This window comes from Bactrocera dorsalis, chromosome 2, assembly GCF_023373825.1.
Source record: "Bactrocera dorsalis isolate Fly_Bdor chromosome 2, ASM2337382v1, whole genome shotgun sequence".
Classification (NCBI taxonomy): Eukaryota; Metazoa; Arthropoda; class Insecta; order Diptera; family Tephritidae; genus Bactrocera; species Bactrocera dorsalis.
Window position 1 is genome coordinate 58,985,136 of NC_064304.1, and position 25,987 is coordinate 59,011,122.

The 25,987-nt window shown below is 34.5% G+C and overlaps 1 protein-coding gene across 7 annotated transcripts in view; it reads right to left on the reverse strand.

Moving 5' to 3' along the window:
• Nucleotides 1-25,746, reverse strand: part of LOC105226290 (protein anoxia up-regulated) — a 56,932-nt gene extending 31,186 nt beyond the window's left edge. Inside the window, exons 1-2 of one of the 7 annotated variants that reach the window (XM_049448415.1) lie at nt 25,416-25,746; nt 7,273-7,799 (exon numbers count right to left, since the gene is read on the reverse strand). In XM_049448415.1, the coding sequence (XP_049304372.1) occupies nt 7,482-7,799; nt 25,416-25,490 (393 nt within the window). In that variant the 5' untranslated portion in view covers nt 25,491-25,746 and the 3' untranslated portion in view covers nt 7,273-7,481. Of the gene's footprint in view, nt 1-7,272; nt 8,766-25,415 lie in introns of those variants that run through there. The other 6 variants (XM_049448413.1, XM_049448408.1, XM_049448410.1 and 3 more) reach the window with 6 other exon arrangements.
• Nucleotides 25,747-25,987: the final 241 nt, after the last annotated feature.

Genomic DNA, 25,987 nt, shown 5'->3' on the forward strand with positions numbered 1-25,987 from the left:
TTTTGGAGAAAATAATTAGAGCTGCAGAACTTAACAGAGAAGGCATCATATTCTACAAGAGTATGCCGCTGCGAACATCTGACATTACGAGTTTTCGAGAGAAAAGTTCTGCGAAAGATGTATGGTGCTTTGCGCGTTGATCACGTTGAATTCGATGGAACGACGAACTGTATGAGATATACGACGACATTGACATAGTTCAGCTAATTAAAATACAGCGGGTATGCTGGCTAGGTCATATCTTGTGGTACACCAGGCCTTATCTGTCGTTCATCAGATATGCAATCTCTTACTTTCACCATAAATTATCTATTTAAATAAGACTCCAATGTTTTATACAATTCTAAAGGTAGAATATTTTATATAAAGGCCTTCGTACCAAACTGTACTGCCTGTGCTCAAATACTTTTCTTACTTCGTTAGTAATTCTATTTACTTGCTCCATCGCGCTGTGTTTGCACGAAATCCGAATTGGTGCGTTTTTATTGTATTATTTTTGTGGAGGAAAGGAGACATCTTTGATAGTAATACTTTTTCAAATATTTTAAAAAGACGGGGTGGAAGACTTATTGGTCTGTATGAAGACCACTGTGTTAAGCCTTTCCCCGGTTTATCTATTAAGATAATCTGCGATTTTTCTATGAAATTGGATAGTATCCGGAAACTAAGGATTGAATGTAAGTATCAAGAGAAATAACGTTTTCCTTATATTGAATGTGCAGTTACTTACGAAGTCCATGCACTTTTGTGAGCACATTTTTGATACATTCATTGAATGTAAGTATCAAAAGAAATAACGTTTTCCTTACATCGGCTGTGCAGTTACTTACGAATTCCATGCACTTTTGTGAGCCCATTTTTGATACATTCATTGAATGTAAGTATCAACAGAAATAAGGTTTTCCTTATATCGGATGTGCTGTTACTTACGAATTGCATGCACTTTTGTGAGTAATTGCCCAGCCAATATAGGAGTGCACATATGTACAAGTCTTATAATGATGAAAAACAAAAAAAATTTAAAAAAAGGAACATAAAACAAAAGAAAGGAAACGAAAAATAATTTACGGGTGACGGTGTATCTCGATTGTCGACAAAACTACGAATTCTATGGGAATAATTTATTTGGCAAAGTTGTAAATAGTGAAAGCTGTGGATCGAACCACAACATACTACAAATATGTTTCACTTTCTTTTACAACATGACCATACAGCGAACTCATAGTCAACGCTTACGTTTGAGATCTCGGGTTGCTATTATAAGAGACTACATATCACCTTTAAAACTCTCTTGTTCTGCGATGTATTAATATTATTTTAAAATTCATATCAATATTCCTCAAAGTAGTCCCCTTGTTCCCAATTCACTTGTGCAAACGTTTTTTCCAACCCAACGGTTTCCACCAAACCGTTATTTGAGTTTGCTAAATAGCCAAAAGTAATACGGAGCTAAATCAAGAGAATACGATATTGGTTGAAAACTCACGAAAAATCAATGCAGTATGCGACGGCACAGTAACATGGTGCAAAAACCAAAAAGTTGTCGACCCATAATTCCGTTCTCCTTTTACGAATAACTTCCAGTCCAAAAGTATTCGGAGTGCGAAACTGACAATATAACCATGATTATTGACCTGCTTTGATTTTTGCAGTTTCTGCTCACCTTTGCTACCATATTCGGCCGTAAGCACAGATTCAGGACTCACTGCCATTGTCGGAAAACATTGTTTCACGCGACTCTCTTTTCCGAAAAAATTTCGTGAAATTGGAACCAACCGTGCTTCACGTTGAATTCACTGATCCTTCCGATATTCCAACGATGCCAGTAAGATCTCTGACTTTTTATCGTCCATCCTCAGGTACCAAAAATTTTATTCCACACACGAAATTCAATGGAAATTCTTTGTTGAATAATTTCCAACCCAGAAAAAAACTTGACGAATGGGTATTCTCGCGAAATTAAAATTAAAAGGTCGTACTATTTTTTTAATTTTTACCAAAAAAACCTCGACTAAAATCAATTTGTGCATACTTTAATTGTTGATTGGAGAACAATTGGAGGTTAAAAAATTTTCTGTACAACCGCTTTGCCAGATAGCGTGGACAGGCAAGTGGCTGACAGTACAACGCCGTTTCAAAGTGCTTACTAAAAACTACGTATTTACCGAAATATGGTTATCTGTAGTACTAGATTCCAGCATAAGAAGATTCATCAAGCTACCTGGCTGTTTCCGGATTGAACAAATCGATCATATTGTGATAGACGGAAGACACGTCTCCAGTGTTTTAGATGTACGTGCGTTCCGAGGTCCTAACATCGACGCGTACCACTATCTTGTTGCAGCCAAGATTCGCACCCGCCTCTGTGCTGCAAAAAACGCACGATAACAAACACAAGGAAGGTTCGACGTCGAGAAGTTGCAATTACAACAGACAACCGAAAGATTTTCTGCTCGGCTTTCTGCTCGGAGAGCACTCATCAACAACTCGGTATAAGGGAACTGTGGGACGGCATTTCAAACTCCTTACGTACAGCTACAACCAAAACCATAGGTTTTCGGAAAGTGCAAAAGAACAGCTGGTACGACGGGTGTGCCGTGTCGCAGCGGAGAGAAAACAGGCTGCCCACCTCGCAACGTTACGATCGGGATGGGATAGATACTGAGAGTTGAAGAGGGAAGCGAGACGCATTTGTAGACAGAAAACGAAAGAGGCCGAAATGCGTGAGTACGAAGAGCTTGATAAGCTGGCCGACAGTGGTAATGCTCGAAAATTCTACGAAAAAATGCGGCGGCTTACAGTAGGTTTCAAGACCGGAGCATACTCTTGTAGAACCCTCAAAGCTGATCTAGTCACCGATGCCCAGAGCATACTTAAATTATGGAGCGAACACTTCTCCAGCCTGCTGAATGGCAGTGAACGCACAACGCCAGGAGAAGGCGAACCCGATTTCCCAATCGATGACAATGGAGCAGACGATTCCATTGCCCGACCAAGAAGAAGTTCGAATAGCAATTACCCGCCTGAAGAACAACAAAGCGGCGGGGGCCGATGGATTGCCGGCCCAGCTATTCAAACACGACGTCGAAGAACTGAAAAGGAGCATGCTTCTTTGTAAAATATGGTCGAACGGAAGTATGCCCAACGATTGGAATTTTAGTGCGCTATGCCCAATCCATAAAAAAGGAGACCCCACAATCTGCGCCAACTACCGTGAGATAAGCCTCCTCAACATCGCGTTTAAGGTTCTATCGAGCGTATTGTGTGAAAGATTAAAGCTCACCGTTAACAAACTGAACAATATTATTATTTACACCTTTTTTACATAATCTCAATTTAATTTAATTTTGTGATGAAAGCGTGCCCCTATCGCGTCAATACTACGATTATACATATTAGTATCTGTTTCATAGGCAATAAATATGTATTTCAAAAAATTGTATTCTCTATAGCTACGGATCCTCTTAACCTTATGCAAATCAATCTGTAAGATTTATTATTAAAATTTGGTAACTTGTAATCCCAAAACTTGGTAAAATCGGTTCAAACTATTCCATAGTCTACACATAATTCATACGAGAAAATTTATAAGAAATATATGAGAATTTCAATATTATATCATGTGAGTATTTCCCTGCCATTTGCCAAATTGCGAGAATATAAAATGTTCGGTTACACCCGCGTCTTTAGTTCTTCCTTATTTTTTATTATCTACAAAACAAATCGGCATATATATATGATAGATATAGAGACATACACATTATACATTTATAAGTAAATGACCAGGATAAAAAAAAGAGTTTAAATCAGGTGAAAATTGAACGATGTGCGTACCTCCGCCCTGGGGAAATCATGTTCTATTTTATTGTACTTGTATATGCAACACATTATATTTAGTAGTTTTCACTGGGCTTAATTTGACCACCGAAACTGTTTTCTGTAATAACGAAATCTACTCTTTAACACCTTGTCTGAATGGGACATTTTGCATTGTTTTATATCCCTGCAACCAGTTGTTACAGAGTACAATACTTTTGTTTACCTAATGGTTGTATGTATCTTCTAAAACTTGTCGAGATAAATATAGAGTTATATATGAATATATGAATGATCACGAGGACGAGAAAAGTGTATATCCGGGTGACTGTCTGCCTGCCCGTCCGTGCAAGCTGAAACTTCAATAAAAATTCAAATATCTTGATAAAACTTGGTATGCGGGTTCCATAGTACAAAACAAAATTACAAATTCTTAGATGGGAGTAATCGGACCACTGCCACCCCATCACATCGCTATTAGCCGAAAACATGTAAAGTGCCATAACTAAACACTAAATTATGATATAAAACTGCAATTTGGCACAGATGATCGCAAGGCACCTGACTAGAGCTCCCACTCCCGGAGTGTTTTCGAATTCCCGGGATTTCGGGATATCGAAATTTCATTTCCCGGGATTCCCGGGAAAACGGGAGAAAATAAAAATTGTTAATTATTGCTTATAAATTTAAAAAAATTAAATTAATTTTTTATTTCCAATCAGTTACATAGATTCAATTAAGTATGCCCATGTTCTTGGGTTCTTTATAATAAAAAAATTATTATTTAATAATAATTATTATTTCTTATAAATTGAAAAAAATATATAATTCAAATTGAAAAAAATATATAATTGGTATTATATATATATTATTTTGTCAAAAAACAAATAATAAAAATCACAGATCGATTTCTGTAGGAACTAATTTTAAATGGTATCTTAAAAATACAATCGCATCCATTGTTTCATCGTTTAAACTAGATCTGATTTTAGTGCAAATGCGGCCAGACACTGAAAAACAACGCTCGCATTCGACACTAGTTGGTGGTATTGTCTTTAAAAAATTACAAGCAACCTCCAGATTGCTGCCAAGCCCGCCACCCCCAAGAAGTAAATTTATTTCCTTTGGTATCGCTTCCTCTACTGATAATGAGACATCTCTTTTTAAAACGCGAGATTCTTTGACAGTTTCTTGCAACCTTTCCTTCAACGTTTTTTCCTTTTCATTTTCGATTATTTTTAAATCGATATCGCGATTCTCAACATCATTAGTATTGTACTTTTTGACAATTTCTACAATAAGCACGAGTGTAAGTTTGTAAAATGCAGTGCGGTTGATCGTATGCTTGGCACATGCTACAGCTTGCCAATTAACAGCTGATCAAACCAGTGCTGTAACTTTGATCAAACAGTGTTGTAAAGTACTAAATTCTTACTAATTGTTTTTTGGCAATGTTCATCTATTGTAAATACAACTTTGTTTATGAAAAAATAATAATTAACTGTGTTTAAAAAAAAAGGACAAAAATCCCGAATATCCCGGGAAATTAATTTTAAATCCCGGGAGGAGTTTTAAGTCCGGGATCCCGGGATTTCGGGAGCCCGGGAGCCCGGGAGTGGGAGCTCTACACCTGACCCCGCCTTCTAATTAGTGTAACGTACATGTTCCCTAAACCACTAAAGCCATAGAAATCAAATTTTTAAAGCACAAATACTATGAAAATCCCTACCGACAATGTGAAAATCGATTAAATCGGAAAATAACCTCGCTCACTCCCCATATAACAGTACTGTACAGTAAAACTACTAAAAGCGCAATAAAATAATAGCTAAACACGCCCACTTTTTGATGAAATCACATTCCTATGTGTAAAAATGGAGGAACCCGGTCTACAACCACGCCTACTTCCCACATGACACAATTTTAAATCCCATTTGATTCTTTTCTTTCCAGTACACAAATCAAGAAGTAATTAACGTAACGTGATAAAATTAGCAATAATAATTCGTTTAAAGTATGCCACCTTATAATCAAAAACTGTCTTAATCCAAACAAAACTGTTCAAGCCGTTAGGTACCGATTACGTGGACCCCAGTATCTATAGTTGATATTTGACGGTTCGATTAGGTCAATGTATGGGATCAACAATTGAAATTCAGAGAAAATGCTTTCCTGACATTGGTATTTCTGTGTGACAAAAATGGGTTGAATCGAATCAATACTTCCCTGAATCCCCATATACCTGATATAAAGAATTTCGAACTTTCAGATGACCTTACGGTGTATAGATCGGCCAATATTTGAGTTATCTCACTGAAAATTACATAACATGTTTTACTCATAAAATTATATTTTTGTATCTTACATAGATACAGTTGAGCGAAAACTTGACCTAGTCCCCATTTAACTATTTCCAGGATTTTCGAACATCCAACTGACTTTGCTCTATATGTCTATGAAACCCAGGAAAATGTTTTTAGTATGTGGCATAAGAATAGTTAATAGGTGAAATCGGGTCGATACTACCCCACATACTGTGCATATACTGCGTGTAATGATTTTCGTTTTTCTAACAAATCTTATGCCGAATTTGTCGGTTAGTGTATGAGTTATATATGGTATATGTCTTTAAAAAACTGCTGACGTTTTACATCTTAAGGTATTTCCCTGGCTTTGATTCGTGCAAGTTGAAAGAGTATAAAATGCCCCCGAACTTAGCCCTTTCTTGCACTAGTTTTTAGTTACTAGTTTACAGCCATTTTGTGGCTATGATGTTAGAGGCTCTGTCTTGTTAATTTTGGATCGTAAGATTACTTATGTTCTAAGTAGTCAAGGGATGTACGCAGGGATCAAATCATTAAAATGACAAAAATAGCTGTACATGATGGAAAATATTTGAATTCAAATGCGTAATCATGAGGTGTCCTTAGTCCTCTTAGCACATCTGTCGCAAATTTTTTCTTCAGATTTGTTGAGTAGTTTTGTCAAATTTGTGTTATCATATGCAGTTTATGAATTAATTCAGTTTACTTTTATGCCAATAATTTGAATAAAGGGCCAACTATTATAGGTCATTATTTTACACATTATGTAGTTGGTATTCGCAATTTATACTTGTAAACTCACAGATTCATGAATATCGCATTAACGTCCTCCTAACTTTTATATTGTTCTTATCATTTTAATATCCAACTTAAAATTAAAGAAAATGAACATTTTTTGTTAATATTATATGGTTGATTTTATTTTTGTTTAGAAGATATCACAAGTACATATATATGCGGTATATTTAATAAAATTTTATATTGGAGTTAGGGTTATGTTTACATTAAAAATGTTATTTTTAAGTTTTTGGTGATGTTAATAAACTCAGTTTCATTTTTAAATATAACTGATATTTTGAGATTTTATAAGTAATTCGGCTAAGTAAGTAAAAGTGTACCAATGAAGTATATACTATACATACATTAATAGTATAAAAATAGGCACACTCATGCAATTTTTTTATTGTATTTTATAAAATTCCATTGAAATATATCTGAGGTCAGTGTGTTTTAAACAAATTTATTACTGAGTTAGGTTGTATATGTAGTATATTAGAAATTAAAGTGCTGGGGTAAATTGAATATTTATCAATACTTAATGTTTCAAAAACCGAATCCCATTTAGACATGATATGAAAAATGTCGGTATCTGGTGCCACCAGGAAGATTACCAGAAGTTGTTGATGAATAGCTGTAGCCACCTGGTCCAGCTCCTGTGGTGCTGGTCCTTTCGGTGCTGTAATTGTAGGATCCTCCTGGACCAAAACGAGATGATGACTCAACAGTGGATGAGTACGTAGAGCGTTCAGGTCTTGCATAGGGATTATTAGAGTCGTATGAGTTCTTTTCAACGTTCGACTTGTAAGAGTATGAATAGTCATTAGAAGCTCTCTGACGATGAGTACCTGGCCTTTCAGTGCATAAGTCCAAACGTGGAGTCTGCGAATGTGGGTGGCAAATTCAAACAGATTAAATCTACTATTTCTTTTAAAACTATTTTCACTTACGTACATATTAGTTAAAGACGTATACAAATATATGTAGTATCAATGCATATGGAAACTATTATTTAAATGTATTCAATATTTTACTGAAATAAATTTGATCTAAATCATTTTTATCATAGATACTAACTGTTTTAACTAAGTTCATATCTGAGGTTAAAAAAAGAAAATTGAAACATGTTTGATTTTCTAAATAAGCCAAAACTATACATACTTCTTTATATGTGTTGCTGTCTTAGTTGCTAAAGTTATTTTATATTTTTAGTACCTTGTCTTTATATTAAAATCGTTTAAACTAACATTTGGTTGAATTTTTTTTTTTACGAAAGTGGAAGCATTGGTATTTAATTAAAAACAACGGCATATTTTTGCAAGCCTCTAAGGACTTATAAATTCGTATATATTCTTTGATTGTACTTTTAAAATGTCAAAAAGTTAATTAAGTAGATACCAAATTATTCACAAAACTAATATAATATATTATTTCATTTTAATAGTAATATTTCGTAACTGTAGCACCAGATCGCTCATTTCGGGAAATCTCTCGCTTTATAGGCAAGCTTTCCGATACGGCACGATGTAATCGTGGCAACACTGTATCTAGACTGTCACGGGATGTCCGAGCTGCTGTATTTCCTCCAGCTTCGACGGTGTCAATGTGTTGACGGACCATATTTAAAATACGTTCTCTATTTTGATCTCTGGCCGGCACGTAAGGCTTAATAGGCTCATGTAATATGCGATAATTTGGCTTAATGGCAGCACGATTAATCGGGTCAAGTATGGAGCTTTTTCGCTGTGCTCGATCGGAGCGATAAGTCCCAAAAGCCGTAATGGGGTCCGAAACAAGCGAGGGTCGTGGAACATAAGGGCATTTCTCCCAGTCAATTGGCGTTTTGCTCTGCAAAGCCCACACAATGAATTTCAAAGTCAAAATAAATGTTTTGTTTTGTATGTAGTATAAAAAAATAATAAAAGTAATGAGAGGATTGGAACAACCACAAAATGTACTATATACAATGAAGCTTATTATCTTCACCAATGCTTTAAAATCGAAACGTACCATAAAATGAGGAAACTTAATTATGTTATGTTTATATTATTTTCCATGGGTTTTAGCAGACTATAAAACTAATAAATCGGTCGTATCTTGACAAGTTATGAAATGGAAATCAAGTTGGCATTAAAATCAAAAAGTTTACTCCTGTAAAGATGCATAAATAATTAAACAAATAAACTGTTTTTCAGAATACACATACTGTATATGTATACTTGATTATGTATATATGTATATATAACGGTATAATAATTATAAATATAAAATAAATTCAACTTTCTACCGCATACATTCTCATAAATTTCTTTACATTAATATATGTATACATAGTAAAATATAAACTTTAAAGCATATACATATATCGCGGATAATCATTGAAATTTACTTTTTTAAATCGGTCAACACCGTTACTTTCCAGAATAAATTCATATCTTATATATGTATGTATGTATATCATTTCAAACTTCAATAGATGAAACGCGTTATTTTCATTATTGACAGTATTCCAATTAAGCTAAGTGCTCTATATATAATATTTTTTAAGTTTAAAGTGTAACACACGGACAAAGTTTTCCTGTTCAAAATCATCTCACGTAGTGAATCTAAATTATTAGGATTACGGAAAGGTATCCGGGACGTCTGTCTGTTCATCCGTCCTGGCGATAGCTCGGGTAAAACGATACACGAGTTTCTGGGCACGATCTGAAGAAGTTGGTACTGCCGATGGTATAATTCATATTAAATTCCTAAATTAAAATGCGATAAACTTGTCAACAAACATAAAGGATACCCATCACCAACTGAAAATCTTGAGGAAGCAACAAATAATAAAAACGGAATACCCAACGAACAGAAAACAAAAACCAACACCGGTCTCGACAGCGACAAATTCCTACTCGCTGATCTTTCTCCCAACCAAATCAACACTATTAATTATACTGCCTTAGCCGCGATTCCTCTCTCAGCTACAACATATATGGTACGGTACTTAAGATTCTACAGCGGAACCTTAATGATTACTACATCAATTACAATGACGTTTGCTAGTAAATGAAAACCAGTTTTACAAAATAGCTCTTTAAAAAACTCATTAAGATATAGAATCTAACTCAACTGCTAAAAGGGCTAAATGGGCCTCAACTGCTAAAAGGCCTCCATTAATTCATAATTCACAGGAACATATGAGTCTTCACAAAATATAATAACTCTTATACATATATCGCCAACAGAAAATACAAACGAAATTGACTTATTAAATATTTTTAGTAATTAAAATCTCCATCATTATGGTGCTCATTACACTTTAACAAAATCATTACCGATTTTGTAAAAAATAACAATCTTATTGTACTTAATGATAAATCCCCGACACATTTTTAACTCGTTCCACACAAACACACTGTTTTAAGCATTTGAATTCCTCTTAACAATCTGATCACTTGGAAAGCTTTCGGTGAACTACAAGTTAGCGATCAGCTCTGCATTTATATATCACCATTTAGACACAATTGGAGACAGAATATAAACTAGCAATTCAGGTATAACATTAAATAAGCTGATTGGCCGTCCTACCAATAATCATTGGAGAGGCGATTAAACTCTTTAACCTATAACCCAGAAAATAGCAACCAATCTGCAACAGCAACAATACCAAGAAAAATAAAATGATCGCCTATACCGCTCACCAAATCCAATTATCACCGACGCTCTACTTATTGGTGGAACGAACAACTAACACAGCTTAGACTTTAAAAAGCTAATTTTTGGCAAATTGCCAAGCGACAGCCCATAAAAGAACACATCTTGTAGTACAAAAAACTAATGCAATATTTAAAAGAGAAGATAAAATTTCCAAACGCAACGCATTCAAATTTGCCAAAGGCATTAATTATCAAACTACATCTGAAACTCTCTGTAGCGAGTTAAATATACTTTATGATCATTTTTCTCTAAAAAATGTTCAGGTAATCAAAAATTCCCATAATATCGCCGTTTCATCACCTGAAGAAATTATTAAAATATTAACCAAAACTTGGTCGAAATACTCAAAAATAGGAATTTTAGCAAATGAATTCGTAAACAACAAAAGTCGTTTCATTAATCCAGTCTGTACAAATTATAATATAACAAAGAAGCAAAGTAAATTGAACTACCGTTTTCAACACTTCAACTGAATGCCTGCCAACCCACTTTGAAAGGCAAAACACCAAGCCTAGACAATATCCATTAGTGAAGAAAAACTATGCCAACTATATAATGTAATATTTAAAAAGAGCACAAATCCTCAACATTGGAAAATAAGTCTCATTATCTCCATCCCAAGATCCAATAAACCTACCGAGGGCTATCGCCAAATATCAATAATATCTAGTCTCCCAAAAGTAATGGAAACAAGTAGGGAAAGGCTGCAACCGAACATTTTATACTCTTGCAACTTGCAGGAATCAAAGCCAGGGAAATATCTTAAGGGGTAAACTGTCAACCAGAGGATCGAAATTCCAGCACTTTTATATATACATACATGCACCCCAATTCTGTGCAATACTTGACTTTTTATTTTATTTTATTTCTAAGTTGTCGAATGCTCTTGACAGTGCTCGTTATGACTTAAATATCTGATTGCGCATCTTGTTGTGAAAATGGAAGATAGTTTACTTTTGTTATTATTGTTAAACGAAGATGAAAATTATGAGAACAGCAATCGCGCGGCATTTAAAATGTTTGTGCGACGATAGCAATCCATTTTCTTTGATCGAGGATACCTTTGCGCAAAATTTTCGATTAACTCGTGAAATTTGCCGTCGCCTAATTGACGAACTAGCCCCACACGATAATCAGAAAAGTTACTACCTTAATAGCACAATAGACCTAAGGTCGCGGTGCATTCCTCAATTATTTCATCACCTTTGGAGTAATTGACTGCACGCATATTACTATCAATATAATTTGAATAGAAATCAGCTGTTTCTATCCCCACACGTGTGGGGAAAAGCTTTGCGAACTGAAGCTATTACTTTTATAAAAAACTAGAGGACCCGTCCACGCTTCACTGTGGCTGATACATAGATAATACTACTCCTACCATCTACATATGTATGTATATGTATATGATTTCTATTAGTTGGATTATAACTATTAGTTAATGAGATATAGCATTTTTGTGAAGCAACTTGTGTTAATTTACAAAAAATGGATCATAAAACATTTCGTGTGTCAATAAAGCATTGTTTTTTTGGGGAAAATACTGTTGAATTAGGGCTCAGGGAAATCCACCGCTGAAAAGACATTTGCTAAGCTGGAAACAGGCGAAATAAACAAAGTAGGCGGCTCGCAAGTTCATAATCCAATAAAAACAACGAATAACTGATTCTGAGAAGTGTTTAAGTGCCCTCTAATCGGAATAAAGTGGGTAATAGAAACATAGCTCCATCATTTCCCACTGGAGTCCAGTCGACAGTCATTCTAGTGGACTGCACATGATGAACCGGTTCTCAGGCGTGGAAAAACAAAAAAGTCGGCTGGAAAAGTTATAACATAAGTCTTTTGGGAATCAACGACTGATTACTGAGCCAGTTATAATCTACTTCACTGCGTATTTGGTTGCAGTTCATTTCTTCTGTTCCAAATACTTAGCAATTGCATTATTTTTTAGAAGCTAAGCTACCTCTCCACCAATTTTCAGCCAAATCGGTTAAGCCGTTCTTGAGTTATAAATGATGTAAATAACAACAACTTTCTTTTATATATATAGATGTGAGGTTTTTTTTATTGTTTTTGCTTTGTTTTTTTGAAGAAATGAAATATTCAAATATGCCTACAAACATGAATTTTGAACAAATGCTTATTTGAAATATAATTTTTGTATTTATGAGTTGTATTAAACTTTGACATAAAGAGCTAAAAGGTATCCTATGTCCTTAGCCTGGTTCTAAGCTACCTCTCCACCAATTTTCAGCCAAATCGGTTAAGCCGTTCTTGAGTTATAAATGATGTAACTAACAACAACTTTCTTTTATATATATAGATATCTCAGAATACCAAAATAGTTCATGCTTGATAAATATTCGAATTAATTTTCAATATTTTATTAATTTGCCAAGTGCACAGGATAGGGGTGAAATACTCTATATAACTCATGCTCAGTATATGATAGTCGGCATAAGGTTTGTTAGAAAAACGAAAATCATTATACAGATGTACTCGTAGTAAATAGCAGTAGGGGTAGTATCGACCCGATTTTAACTATTAACTATTATCATGCCACGTACTAAAAATATATTAGTTATATGGGTGTAGGTCAAGTTTTCGCCCAATTTTGTTTAGGCACAAAGATGCACTGTTATGAGTAAAACACTTTCAGTAATTTCCATTGAAATAACTTAAATATTGACCGACATATGCGGTATAAAGTCAGTTTTGTTTGGAATTTGAAATTTTTGGTCATAAGGCGGCATACTTTAAAAGAATTATAAGTGCACATTATTATCCCGTTATATTAATTCTTGACTTTTACACCAGAAAGTGAAAGAATCAAATAGAATTTAAAACTGTATTATATGAAAAGTAAGCGTGGTTGTAATCCAATTTTCGACCAATTTCGCTGTGTGACTGTGTACTCGTATTTGGGAATGTAAAAATATTTCCACATACCGAGTCGTCCAATTTTTACTCCGCCTCCTAAAAATGCTTCTCATACCATCCCGTAGGTATTTTAACGTCTTTGGCGTATGGGGAGTGGGCGGGGTTATCATCCCATTTTATCTGTTTTCAGACTGTCCGCAGAGGATTTTATAATATTTGGGCTGGGTAAATCTGGTTGTTGTATCTTAAGTGTGGTTTTGCCCACAGATGCTAGTTGCTACTGCGATCCCTTTCGTCAATTAAAGGTGCTTAATTATGGTGCTTTATAGGCTTTCGGTTAATGGCGATTTGTAAGCGTGACAGTGGTCCGCTTACGCCCATCCACGAACTTCTAATTTTTTTTTGTACTAAGGAACCCGCATACCAAGTTTCAATAAGACATCTCAATTTATACTCATGTCACAGCTTGCATGGGCAGACGGGCGGACAGACAGTCAGTCACCCGGATTTTAACTTTTCTTATTATCTGTTATATATATATATGTATATATATATTTATATCCCTATATATATAACCAATAGTTTTAGGTGATACGTACAACCCTAAGGCGAACAAAACTAACTATATTAGAAACAGGTTGTAAGAGCATAAAAATTATAGTCAAGAGACTATGGTGGTATCTATTGACGTAAAAACCACTTCGCCATCTTACCTAAAATGAAAACTCGGTTCCATAATAATCAATTAGAATATTATCTTCTGAATTAAAAAAATTGAGATTAACGAAATCCTAAGCGACTCATGGCCACTGTAATCGGTATTCCACAAGGATCTCCATTATCCGTAACACTTTCCTTATATCATTATGATCGGTTAAGTCGCCTAATAAACGAACAAAAATTCATTAACCACTTAGAGGGTTTGTCCGGAAAGTAATTGGAGTGATTTAAAAAAATGTATTGAACCAATTGTTACAATTCATTTAAAACTTTCAAAATAGACCCCTTCTGGGTCGATGCAGTGCTGACAATGCGATATTCAAGCATTGAAGGCGTCACTTAAGGCATCCTCCGGAATAGCCTTGAAATCCGAGGTGCACGCAGTTGGCAGGACGGAAACAAAAAAGTCCGGTAGAGCGGCTGCGGAGTTGGTATGCCGGCCTTGGTTAGTTAGCAGTTCACAAGAAAGGCGGTGTGAGTCGTGGCGTTGTCGTGGTGCAACTTCTAATCGTCTGCTGTGTCTAGGCGGACCGATTGACCCTTCGTTTGAGTATCTTGAGGACGGTTTGTGCAAGAGAAACAAATTTGATGTCTTCGATGTCAAAAAAGACAATGAGCATCGTTTTCACTTTGGATTTGCGAATTCTTCCCTTTTTTGGGCAAGAAGACACCGGCGTGTGCCACTCGGAAGTTTGCCTCTTTATCTCGAGATCATTTTCAAAGATCCATGACTCGTCACCTATGATTACGATATTCAAAAATTGGGGGTCACTTTCACACATGTTCAAATTTTTTTGGCACACTTCCACTCGCTCAACCTTTGCTCTAGCGAACGCTGCATTTTCGGCTTGAACCACTCACAGAAACACGTTGCGCGAAAATTTTTGTCCTGACTCCCAAGGTGCTCGGAGACAATTGACAAGCCGCTCGTTCATTAGCTAGGAATGCCCTCTATCGAATCCAGCCGGAAGAAAATCAGTCCCATTACTAGTTGGACAACCCTGTGCAATAGGCCGATGCCCCACATTCGCGCTCCAACCTGGACTTTTAATCAATCTTGTGTTATTGTATACTTGCTCGAATATAGAAAAGAAAACACTCATTCCAACGTTAACTTACAACACTTTTTGGGAATACACTGACAGTACAAAACACAACAATGTCGTAAATTGTCTGTCATACTACCATCTTTCGCTTTAATTTTTTCGGCAGAAACAACAGCCATCCTTCACGCTGGCTAAATAAAACAAAAGAGTAGAGACATACATAAAATCTTCAATGTCTCATTCTATCATCGCTCAATGCTATTCTTAACGTAAATTTTTCTGACCTAGCGATTTGCCAAATCAGAGATATTTTTACCACCAATGGAGGAAAAATTGTACTCTCATAAAGTCCGAAGTCAAACTAGCCACTAGCATACATCTCCCTTAAAACATATAAATATTTAGCTTTAATAAATTCAAATTTGTAATTATATTCATGAACAAAAAAATTAACAATGGGTGGGCTACCAAATTCACGAACATTTTCAATATTCGGTATATCAGGACACAAGTGCCTTTAGCTGAGTTTACACCAGAAATATTGGTCTATTTTCGAGAAGATCATTTGTAATATTAATGTGTTTTGGTTTTAAAAATAGAATTTTCGTAATCTCTAAGGCCCAAAGGTATGAAAATATTATTAAATTTTGGTAAAACTGTATATTAAACATGTAAAGAAAGGCCGAATATTCCACACATCCGACCAAAGCCTGAGTCGACGAAATTATGATTATGATTGAGATATTATTCGTATAATTTCTGGTTAGTACAGTGGGAATATGCATATCAATATTTATAATACAATACTAATTAAAATAAATAAAATAAATGAGATGCTTTCTTTTGATTTATATTAAATACAAAGGGACAAAATTCAACATATTGCGTATATTGGCTAAAAGTAACGCGAACAATATTGGGTTATTATTCTAAGCCTATGCTCACCTAAAATCTTTAAATAATTATATTACATATCATCCTAAGTAATTAAATGGTTTAAAATCAACCGGAAAGTTATTTCTATGTCCGATATAAAAGCTAGGAGAAAGTGTGTCTGGATTTCATCTTTTTTTGGCACAAACAGTCACTTCAGAAAAATATGTTCTTTGAATTTCATTAATGTACTAATGTCTTAGGTTAACCGATATTTTCGGGTAAAATACAGGAGGCCCACACATTAAAATAAATTATAATTTATAAATATCGATAATTGAAGGAATTTTCAGCAGATTTTGCCGTTTGGACCTATTTTCTCCTTCTCAAGTACAAAAGGTGTTTCTGCGAAAAAAATTTCACTAAATTTTTTTTTTCAATATTCCTACATTCATTGGATGTGCTTGATAAAGCCAAACAATAAGCATTCAAATCCTAAATCTATTTAAAATTAACAAGCTCAAGAAAGTGGTTGAGGTTTTTTTGGAAGAAAGTTGCTCTTTAGTAGGCTGCTAAATCACTTCTTTTTAAACGTGTTTGATTGCAGGAATTTACCAAGGCATGGGTTTGGATGTTGGCGCAGTTTAGAAATATGTCTCATTTTGGTGTCCTCTATCTCCTTCTTTACCATAGGAATATTAAGATATTTATGAACGTTTTCATTACGCATGTCCAATGGTGCACCCGTGATTGTTCTTAGCATGTTAGATTGGAACTTTTGTATTATAAAAATGTTGGTTGCACAGGTCGTACCCCACAGTTGAATGCCATACATCCAAACCGGTTTAATTATTGCATTGTAAAACAGGACTTTGTTGTCTAGACTAAGTTTAGAATTTTTGTATAAAAGACAATTTAAATTTGCTGCTCTTAACTTCATGCAAGTTATATGCTTACTAGAGCTATGTCATCCGCGAAATACGTTAATAACGGTTGGAATGTCTTCTTCTTCTTAATTGTCGTAGGCACCGCTTACGCGATTATAGCCGAGTTAACAACCGCGCGCCAGTCGTTTCTTCTTTTCGCTACGTTGCGCCAATTGGATATTTCAAGCGAATCCAGGTCCTTCTCCACTTGGTCTTTCCAGCGAAGAGGAGGTCTTCCCCTTCCTATGCTTCCCGCGGCGGGTACTGCGTCAAATACTTTTAGAGCTGGAGTGTTTTCGTACATCCGGACAACATTACCTAGCCAGCGTAACCGCTGTCTTTTAGTTCGCTGAACTATGTCAATGTCGTCGTATATCTCGTATGGCTCATTGTTTTATCGAATGCGATATTCGCCGTGGCCAACGCGCAAAGGACCATAAATCTTTCGCAGAACTTTTCTCTCGAAAACTCTCAACGTCGACTCATCAGTTGTTGTCATCGTCCAGGCCTCTGCACCATATAGCAGGACGGGAATTATGAGTGACTTATAGAGTTTGATTTTTGCTTATCGACCTGTTGGCAAGAGTTATCCTACGTTGGATTTCTAGGCTGACATTGTTGGTGGTGTTTACGCTGGTTCCAAGATAGACGAGATTATCTAAAACTTCAAAGTTATGACTGTCAACAATGACGTGAGTGCCAAGTCGCGAGTGCGACGACTGTTTGTTTGATGACAGGAGATATTTCGTCTTGCCCTCGTTCACTGCCAGACCCATTTGTTTTGCTTCCTTGTCCAGTCTGGAGAAAGCAGAACTAACGGCGCGGGTGTTGAGGCCGACGATATCATCGGCATACGACAGCAGCTGAACACTCTTATAGAAGATGGTAGCTTCTCTATTTAGTTCTGCAGCTCGAACTATTTTCTCCAGAAGCAGATTGAAGAGGTCGCACGATAGGGAATCGCAGTGTCTAAAACCTCGATTGGTATCGAACGGCTTGGAGAGGTCCTTCCCGATTCACGGAGCTTTCGGAATTGGAGTTGGAATGTCTGCTGTATATATTATGTACAGAGTTGGGACTATCACACTACTCTGAGGTACACCAGCCTTTATTACTCGTTCTTCTGATATGAAATCTGCTACTTTAACTGTAAATTTATTGTTTCTTAAATATGACTACAAAGTTTTATGCAATTCGTAAGGTAAAACGTTGTTGATTTTCCATAAGAGGCCTTCATGCCAGACCTTATCGAATAAGAGCTCAACAGTACTCTCTGGGCTCGAAAGCTTTCCTGATTTCGTTAATAATTCAATTTACTTGCTCTACAGTGCAAGTTGCGTTGGTGTTATATTATTTTCGAGGAGGAAAGGAGTTTCCTTTGATAGTAACACTTTTTCAAATATTTTAAAAATTCAGGGTAAGACCAATAAGCCGTCTATAGAAAGATGGTTATGTTAGGTCTTTCCCAGATTATCTATCATGATGATCTGCGACTTTTCCACGAAATTGGATAGTATCTGAAACCAAGAATTGCATTAAAAAGCAATTAGAAACTCAATTAGCATTTTGGAGTAATATTATCGTGTCCTTATGCCTTTTTCAGATTTAGCTCTTTTATGATTCTAGTAATATAATGAATATATATTGGTGGTGGTTTGGCATTCACAACTGTGGTGGTACCGTTCGCATCGTCGTCTGAACCATTGCTTAGTAAGGCAAATCTGTTGCCATTTAACACTTAAGATTTATTCTTAATTGATGTGCCGCCTTGAATGATTTTTTAAGATTGGCCACTGACTTTGAAGGTCTTAATTTCCTTTTTATATAATCGTAGTGGTCAATTCCAGTTTGTACAGACGAGCCTTTTTTATTGGTACATTCTCACCTGACATTATGTTTTTCTTCCCTGCCTCCGCGCTTTCTGGTACCTGCTTACTTGTTGGTGTGGTTACGTTTGTAGCTGGCAGTTGTTGAATGCCGTTCTCTGCAGCTTAATTTTTTGATTTTTTGTCAAGTTGGTTGTGTTAGTTGGATCGTGTTTGGGTTGGTCGTGCGATTTCAAACGATTTCGCCATTTTATTTCGGCTGTCAAAGAGAGCGCGTCATTTATAATAAGTAAAGCAACAACTTCCGAACTCATGTTTAAGCAATGAAGTGAATATTCAAAATGAAGTTGGCCTCAAAATTGTGTTAAAAGTTGTGTCTTATGTAGCGATAAGGGCAATTTCAAGCCCAACTCAATCAACCAACTAATTGTTGCGTGTATGCCTTCCATTACTGTTTGTAAGCTCTGCTTATGATGCTGCTCAATTGGTCGCTGCGATGACTCATCCTTCTCAGCGTTGCCTTGTTTGTTGGTAGGAGCTGAATTCGCAGCCTCGACAAAGCTAAAGTATGCCTTGTTCGTGGGACTGCAGAGCACTCGTGTTTTTGTTTCTTTTATTGTTTATTTCGCACTTATTTTTTATTTTCTTATGTTTATTGTTTGCAAAATGTTTAATATTTGGTGTTTCTATGTTTTGATTAACACTTTCGGCGTTATTGCCTAACGCTTGCACTTAATACACTTTTTTCAATGTTTGTTTATTTTTTATTTTTTACAAAGTTTTTACGGAAAGCATCAAGACACGTCCGTATAGATTGAAAGCCGAAAGGTAAGCCGAAGCCGAAAAACCATGTCAAAGCAGATAGTTATGTTGACAGTTTTCTTCGATTATCAAAGTGTAGCGCACTCTATTTGAATAATAATGTACAGTGGACCAAAGAAGTTTACATACACCTATTTCTATTAAATTACGACGCGTTTATTTGTTTTAAAATGAATACATTTTGTGTTTTTTTTCTATCCATATCAAGATATGTATATTTAACATTAAATATAGCATATAAAAAATTTTTATGTACATATATAATAATTGTATGTGTAGTTTGTGCGAGGCTATTCGTAAAAGAAGCTGGAATAAGAGTCGACAACTCTTGGTTTTTACACCACGTTAATGTACTTTTGCATACTGCTTTCATTTTTCGCGACTTTTTCTCCAAATTTTCTATGAATATCGTGCCGCATTCACCATATTCACCTGATTTAGCTCCGTGCGTCTTCTGGCTATTCAGCAAACACAAACAACTGCACCGTGGAAACGATTTTGGGGGCAGTTGAAGACATTATGCCATGTCCATTTTTGATCCCGGCTCCAATAAAGTACTCTTGTAGTTTCAAATGCAAATATTACTATCTCCAGCGTATTTTTTGTTGATTTATGACACTTTTAACACGTTTAGTGTTATCCCCGATTTCAATTTTACAGTGTCGGTTAAAGTGCTTACATGGCATACATAATACGTACAACCACTTAGACGGGCAGAGCCAAGCCCATATTTTTTAAACCTCTTGTCAACAGATGTTTCTGGCTACACCAATTCTCTGTACCAAATGACAGTTTTGTATCTTAGCTTATTGCTCAGTTATGGCGTTTTATACGTTTTCGATTAATGTCATTTTGTAGGCGTCCCCGTGTCCGATTATGTCCATCTACGTACTCGTCCTCATTTGCAAAGGAACGCGTGTACCAAGATTCATTAAAATACCTCAATTTTTACTCAGGTTATCGCATGCGCGGACGGACATACAGACGGACGGAGGACGGACAGTCAGTATTCAACTCGTTATGTCATAGTGATCATTTATATATATGTATATACATATAACTCCATACATACTTATCTCGATTAGTTTTCGATGATGCAAGCAGAAGTGAACCAAACTATTGCACTATGTAGCAACATGCTACAAAATTATAAATAATACGTGATCAGGGTAGGTTACTTTTTTCGACCTTGAAGAGTCGGCTCGACGTCGTTTGCGGCAAATCGGACTGATGATTATCCGACGTTTTCGAATCAAATTTTGTTCAGCAATGAGGCCCATTTTTGGCTCAATGCGTATATAAACAAGCAAAATTGCCTCATTTGGGATGAAGCGCAATCTGAAGAGATTCAAGAGCCGCCAATTGATCCAGAAAAAAAAAATGGTTTGGTGTGGTTTGTCACAGTGATTCAGGCCTGGTAGTTAAACATCATGCGTGTCATTTGCCAGTTACCAGTCGAAATATTCGAACGACTCATCGAAAATTTAACTCAACGAATGAACCATCTGGGACGTAGCCGCGGGCAACATTTGAAAAACTATAATCTTCGACAAAAAATAGCAAAGCAAGTTCTTTCGAATGACGATAAACATTCCGAATGAAATGTGACCTCGAAATGATATATATATTTAATTGAATAAAGTTCTGGTAAAGTCAGTTATATTCATCAGATTAAAGTGCAATTGAAAGAGTGTGTCGCCGCAAATGTGTGGTCTAAAGTGGATAATACTGTTTTGAGTGAGCACAATATTGATAACCAATATGCCACAGTGAAAATATTATTTACGAATAATGGCGAAAATCTAAGAATCCAAGGGATTGTACTAGAGGTTTAATTTTGAAACTGACTCATACAAAAATTTGTCAATGAAAAATGTAATAAACTTGTCATTTACAAATTTTTTCAACAGTTAATTTGTACAAATATTTAGAAATATGAATTTGTACAAATATTTAGAAATATGGAAATTTGTTTTGAGCTTATGGACAAAAATACCGAAGTTTTATCCACTATGGACAAATATGATCATAATATTTAAAATCTTCATAACAACCTAAAATATCGTAGGTTGTGCCAACCCAAACCCAACATTTTTGTCATGGAAATATAAATCAAAACTAACGTCCATTTTAATAACTATTTACCTTTACTTGAGTAATAAGTGAATTGAATTGTTTTTATTTATCATAAAAAAAAAATTTCAGACGATGAATTATCGGTAAAATTTTCATTTTTAAGATTGACAAAATCAATGAAATTTCGACTTCTTAATTCTAAAAAAGAGTTTGGTTTATCTGAAGGCGTTATATATATACATAGTTACTTTGTATAAAGATGAAAAGTTCATTGAGTTATTTCTGTAGAAATATCCCGAAGGTACACGATGCAAGCTACAATTTGGAGACAGCAAATGTAATATTAATAAAAGTATTTCGAACATAAAGAAATGGTACAATATACAATTCCCAGGAATATACTTTTGAGTAAAATTAAGTCTTCGAAACGTTTTGCTGCTCTTCAGTCATTTGTGTTTTATCCACTACGTTCAAATATGTTCATAATATTTAAAAATCTTCTTCATTTGCATTTCACCGATCACGAAAGCTTTTGTTATCAAAATATGAATAAAATAACAATAATTCACCTTTGAGTGAGCAATAATTGAATTGAGTTGTTTTTGTTTTCGTTTTAAAATTTTCTGCTGTTTAATTACATATCTATCAAATCTTCATATAAAATCAATAAAACTTCGAGAGAAAATAATTGAAGTTCGTAAAACGTTCGTAAAAGAGGACTGATCTGAAGTTGTATTGCTTCAACATCAATTCAACTTACTGTAGTTGAAAACCTTAGTAAGAATATACATATATGTATGTATGTCGAGTGTGTATATTTATTAAAATAACGTTTTTCCTTACAAGGGTCGCAGAACTTGACATTTGTCTCGGGTGGTAAATTGTATCTGGCTGGCCTTTCGTTGTGGTTACACTATTAGCGGGATTCTGTAACCAGTCTCTAGTCTCTATTTGAGACATTTTGAGGCAAAGTCTCAATTTGAGACTAGTTACTATTCACTAAACAGTCTCTAGCGTTAGTCTCAAAAAATTGAGACCTGGTAGTTAGCAGGTCACAAAACTAAAACGAGCTCTTGTCTGCCATTTTGAATATACTGAATAGAGATCATCATAAATATTAATCGATTGTCGTTTCTTTATATTTTGTAAGCAACTCAAACACGAAAAGATGAAAAATAAATCAATTTTACTTAAATTTCGTAAATATTATGAAACAAAGTCAACATATATTTTTATTTTTATTGATAATTATGTTTTTTGACTATGTTATAGGAAATTTAATATTTGTTATCGACATATTTATTTTCATTCAAGTGTAAAAACATCACTGAATAATGAAATGTAATAGATTTTGTGACTGTCACTTACAGAATAGCAATATCGTCTCAAGTCTCAAAAATTGTCTCTAACTTAAAATCTCAAATTTAGAGACTTGAGACTGTCTCAAGTTACAGAATCGCACGGTATAACTACATACTAACATATTTAGGGTATTCACAAGGTGCCGTAGCGTGTCATATCGTCATATTGTCATATTTTTTATGACTGTCATAACAACACTGTTGTTGTTTCACATGCAAAATTAAAATATGACTGATACAACACTGCGTGGTATGTTTCTTGAGTTCGCTATACTATCAGCTGTATTTGTTTACTTTCTATTATTGGCGTTTAAGTGTTTGAAATTAATAAACTTATTAAATTTCGTTATTAATATGGAAGGAAACCACGATATTCAGGTAAATTAAGTTGAATATAAGTGAAATATGAAAATATTTTGAAGTTTATGTGGTTACAAATGATTTTATTTAAAAATTAAAAAAAAACAAAACAAAGTCAAATAATTTGTTTTTAAAAGAAACCAACGGCTCCAAGCTTTTGTAGTCGTTTCATCGAAGACACGCAGCTGACGGTAGGATGAAAAGTGGTGCGCCCAAAAGTATGCAATATGCAATCAACTGATTAAGTGTACAAATATGACAAAATATGACATACAACAGTTAAGGGTGCTCACAAGTGTCGTATTTTTTAAGAATATTAAAATATGACATAAGACATACAACAAAGCTTGTGAATTGCCTAATTATTTTGATAATACAAAAACATGTGTGTATAAATGATCTTCCATTTCCTTAAAGCTAAACAAAACAAACCTACGTACATATATTGGCATGAGTGAGTAAGTATAAATAGTCTTGTTGAAAATTTACGCCATATGAGTAAGAAACAGTGAAGCTGTTTGTTTATATTTCTATGGAATTTGTAAGATATTTTTAAATTGTAAATTTATATGCGCGCGCATCTATTTTTAATAATCGATAGGAACTCTGCATCCAGCAAAACACTTTTGCAGATATGAAAATTTAAACGATTGCATTGTTCTTGCTTTTTTCTAGTGACTTACGCTAAAGAATACTTACTAATACATAGGTCTTTGTATGTACATATAGCTTAGTAACAGGTTATTTTACTTCATGTAAAAAAGTTTATGTAACCCCTAAACGAACATAGTATATATAATTATTATATACTTACATACTAACATAAGTGTAAATGTGTGGTCATATAATATAATTGGTTTAGTAATACTAATACAGATAAAAACTTACCGAATTGTTTATACATAAAATCAGCCTTTACAATATACATATGTATATTAGTTCATATGTGTATGTTGATATATAATATACTACAATGCAATAATAGAGTGTTGATCAGATGTTTGAGAAAATTTCTCGATTGTCATGTTTGTATAATATATAATAAGAATTATTTCAATATATTTATTACATTTAAAGTCAAAACGTTATTATACTATAATTTTCAGAATGTACAATGTATGAAATGCTATACATATACTATGTGTTGTCGTGTGGAAGTATGTGAATACGAGTATCTGATTAAAAAATTCGTTCGGAAAGCTTTCGAATGTAATGATGTCCTAATTCAGAAATCTTGTTTTAAGTTTGTGATGTTCTTTCTTACAATAAACCGAAATCAAACATAAGTACATGGATAATGAAATATAATTTATTGATGCGATATTCATAAATCACCTTTTATATTAATTCACAATATTTTTGGTATTAGTAACCCTGGGATTTACGAAACTAGCGAAATGTAACTTTCTTCAAACTTGTTTCAATTCTCCTTTTGTTTTTCATCATTGAAAATTAAATCAAATGAATACATTTGGTTTCAATATATATATAATAGTCATATTTATACTTTTTTGAATGGCCTACAATTAAAGTCTTTTTATTAGTGGATCTTTTGGTAATACTCATACTTGTTATAAAGGGATCTATAATTAAAGTTTTATATTCGAAATAAAAATGTGCTTCCAAATATTTGCAAAATCGCGGATTTACTATATTTTAATTAGTGAGAAACATGGTAATCATTAATATTCGTGTTGTGTAGCTTTGCATACGTTCCCATGCTTTATTTAAATAACTTTTGAATGGATTAGCACAAATATTTGAATACACATACATACATACATATGTATTTTAAACGACCTTACTACATTTTAACTCAAGAATTGGAAGCAGTTAAGGAATATAGACAGTATATAACTTCACAATTTATGTATAACTGTATTAATAATTGGAGAAAACTTACCGATACAGCATATGAGCTAATGATAGGCCTGCTAGTATAGGTCCTACGGGTAGTAAATCCGCTTTCGTAAACCATTTTTGTTCGGTAGAAATTTACTTAATATTTGAATATTTTTACAAGATGTATTATTGTTTGCACTAAACTTATTATATTCCCAGTTTCATTCGTTTCGTCTCGGTGTCGTATGTGTTCACTTAGCGCCCGTTCGACTTCTTCTGATTTCAGCAATATTTAATGTACATGAATTTGAATATTTTTACAGAATGTTTTTACTGCGAAAATTCAGTCACAATATGCACTCTCAGTGCTAAATTATTTTTGGAAACACCATCACCTAGAGATTTTATCGAATATTAGGCTACCGTTGTATATTGTTATTCCATATAGTATACATATGTATATCATGGACTACGTTGCTGACATCTACATGTACGTTAACTCATAAATATATATGTATTCACATACTCAGATATAATATGTACATACATGTTTGTTTATAAAAACAAAAGCAGATACGTACATATGTATGTACATGTTATAATATGTAATAAAGACTAATAAGGGGGCATCAA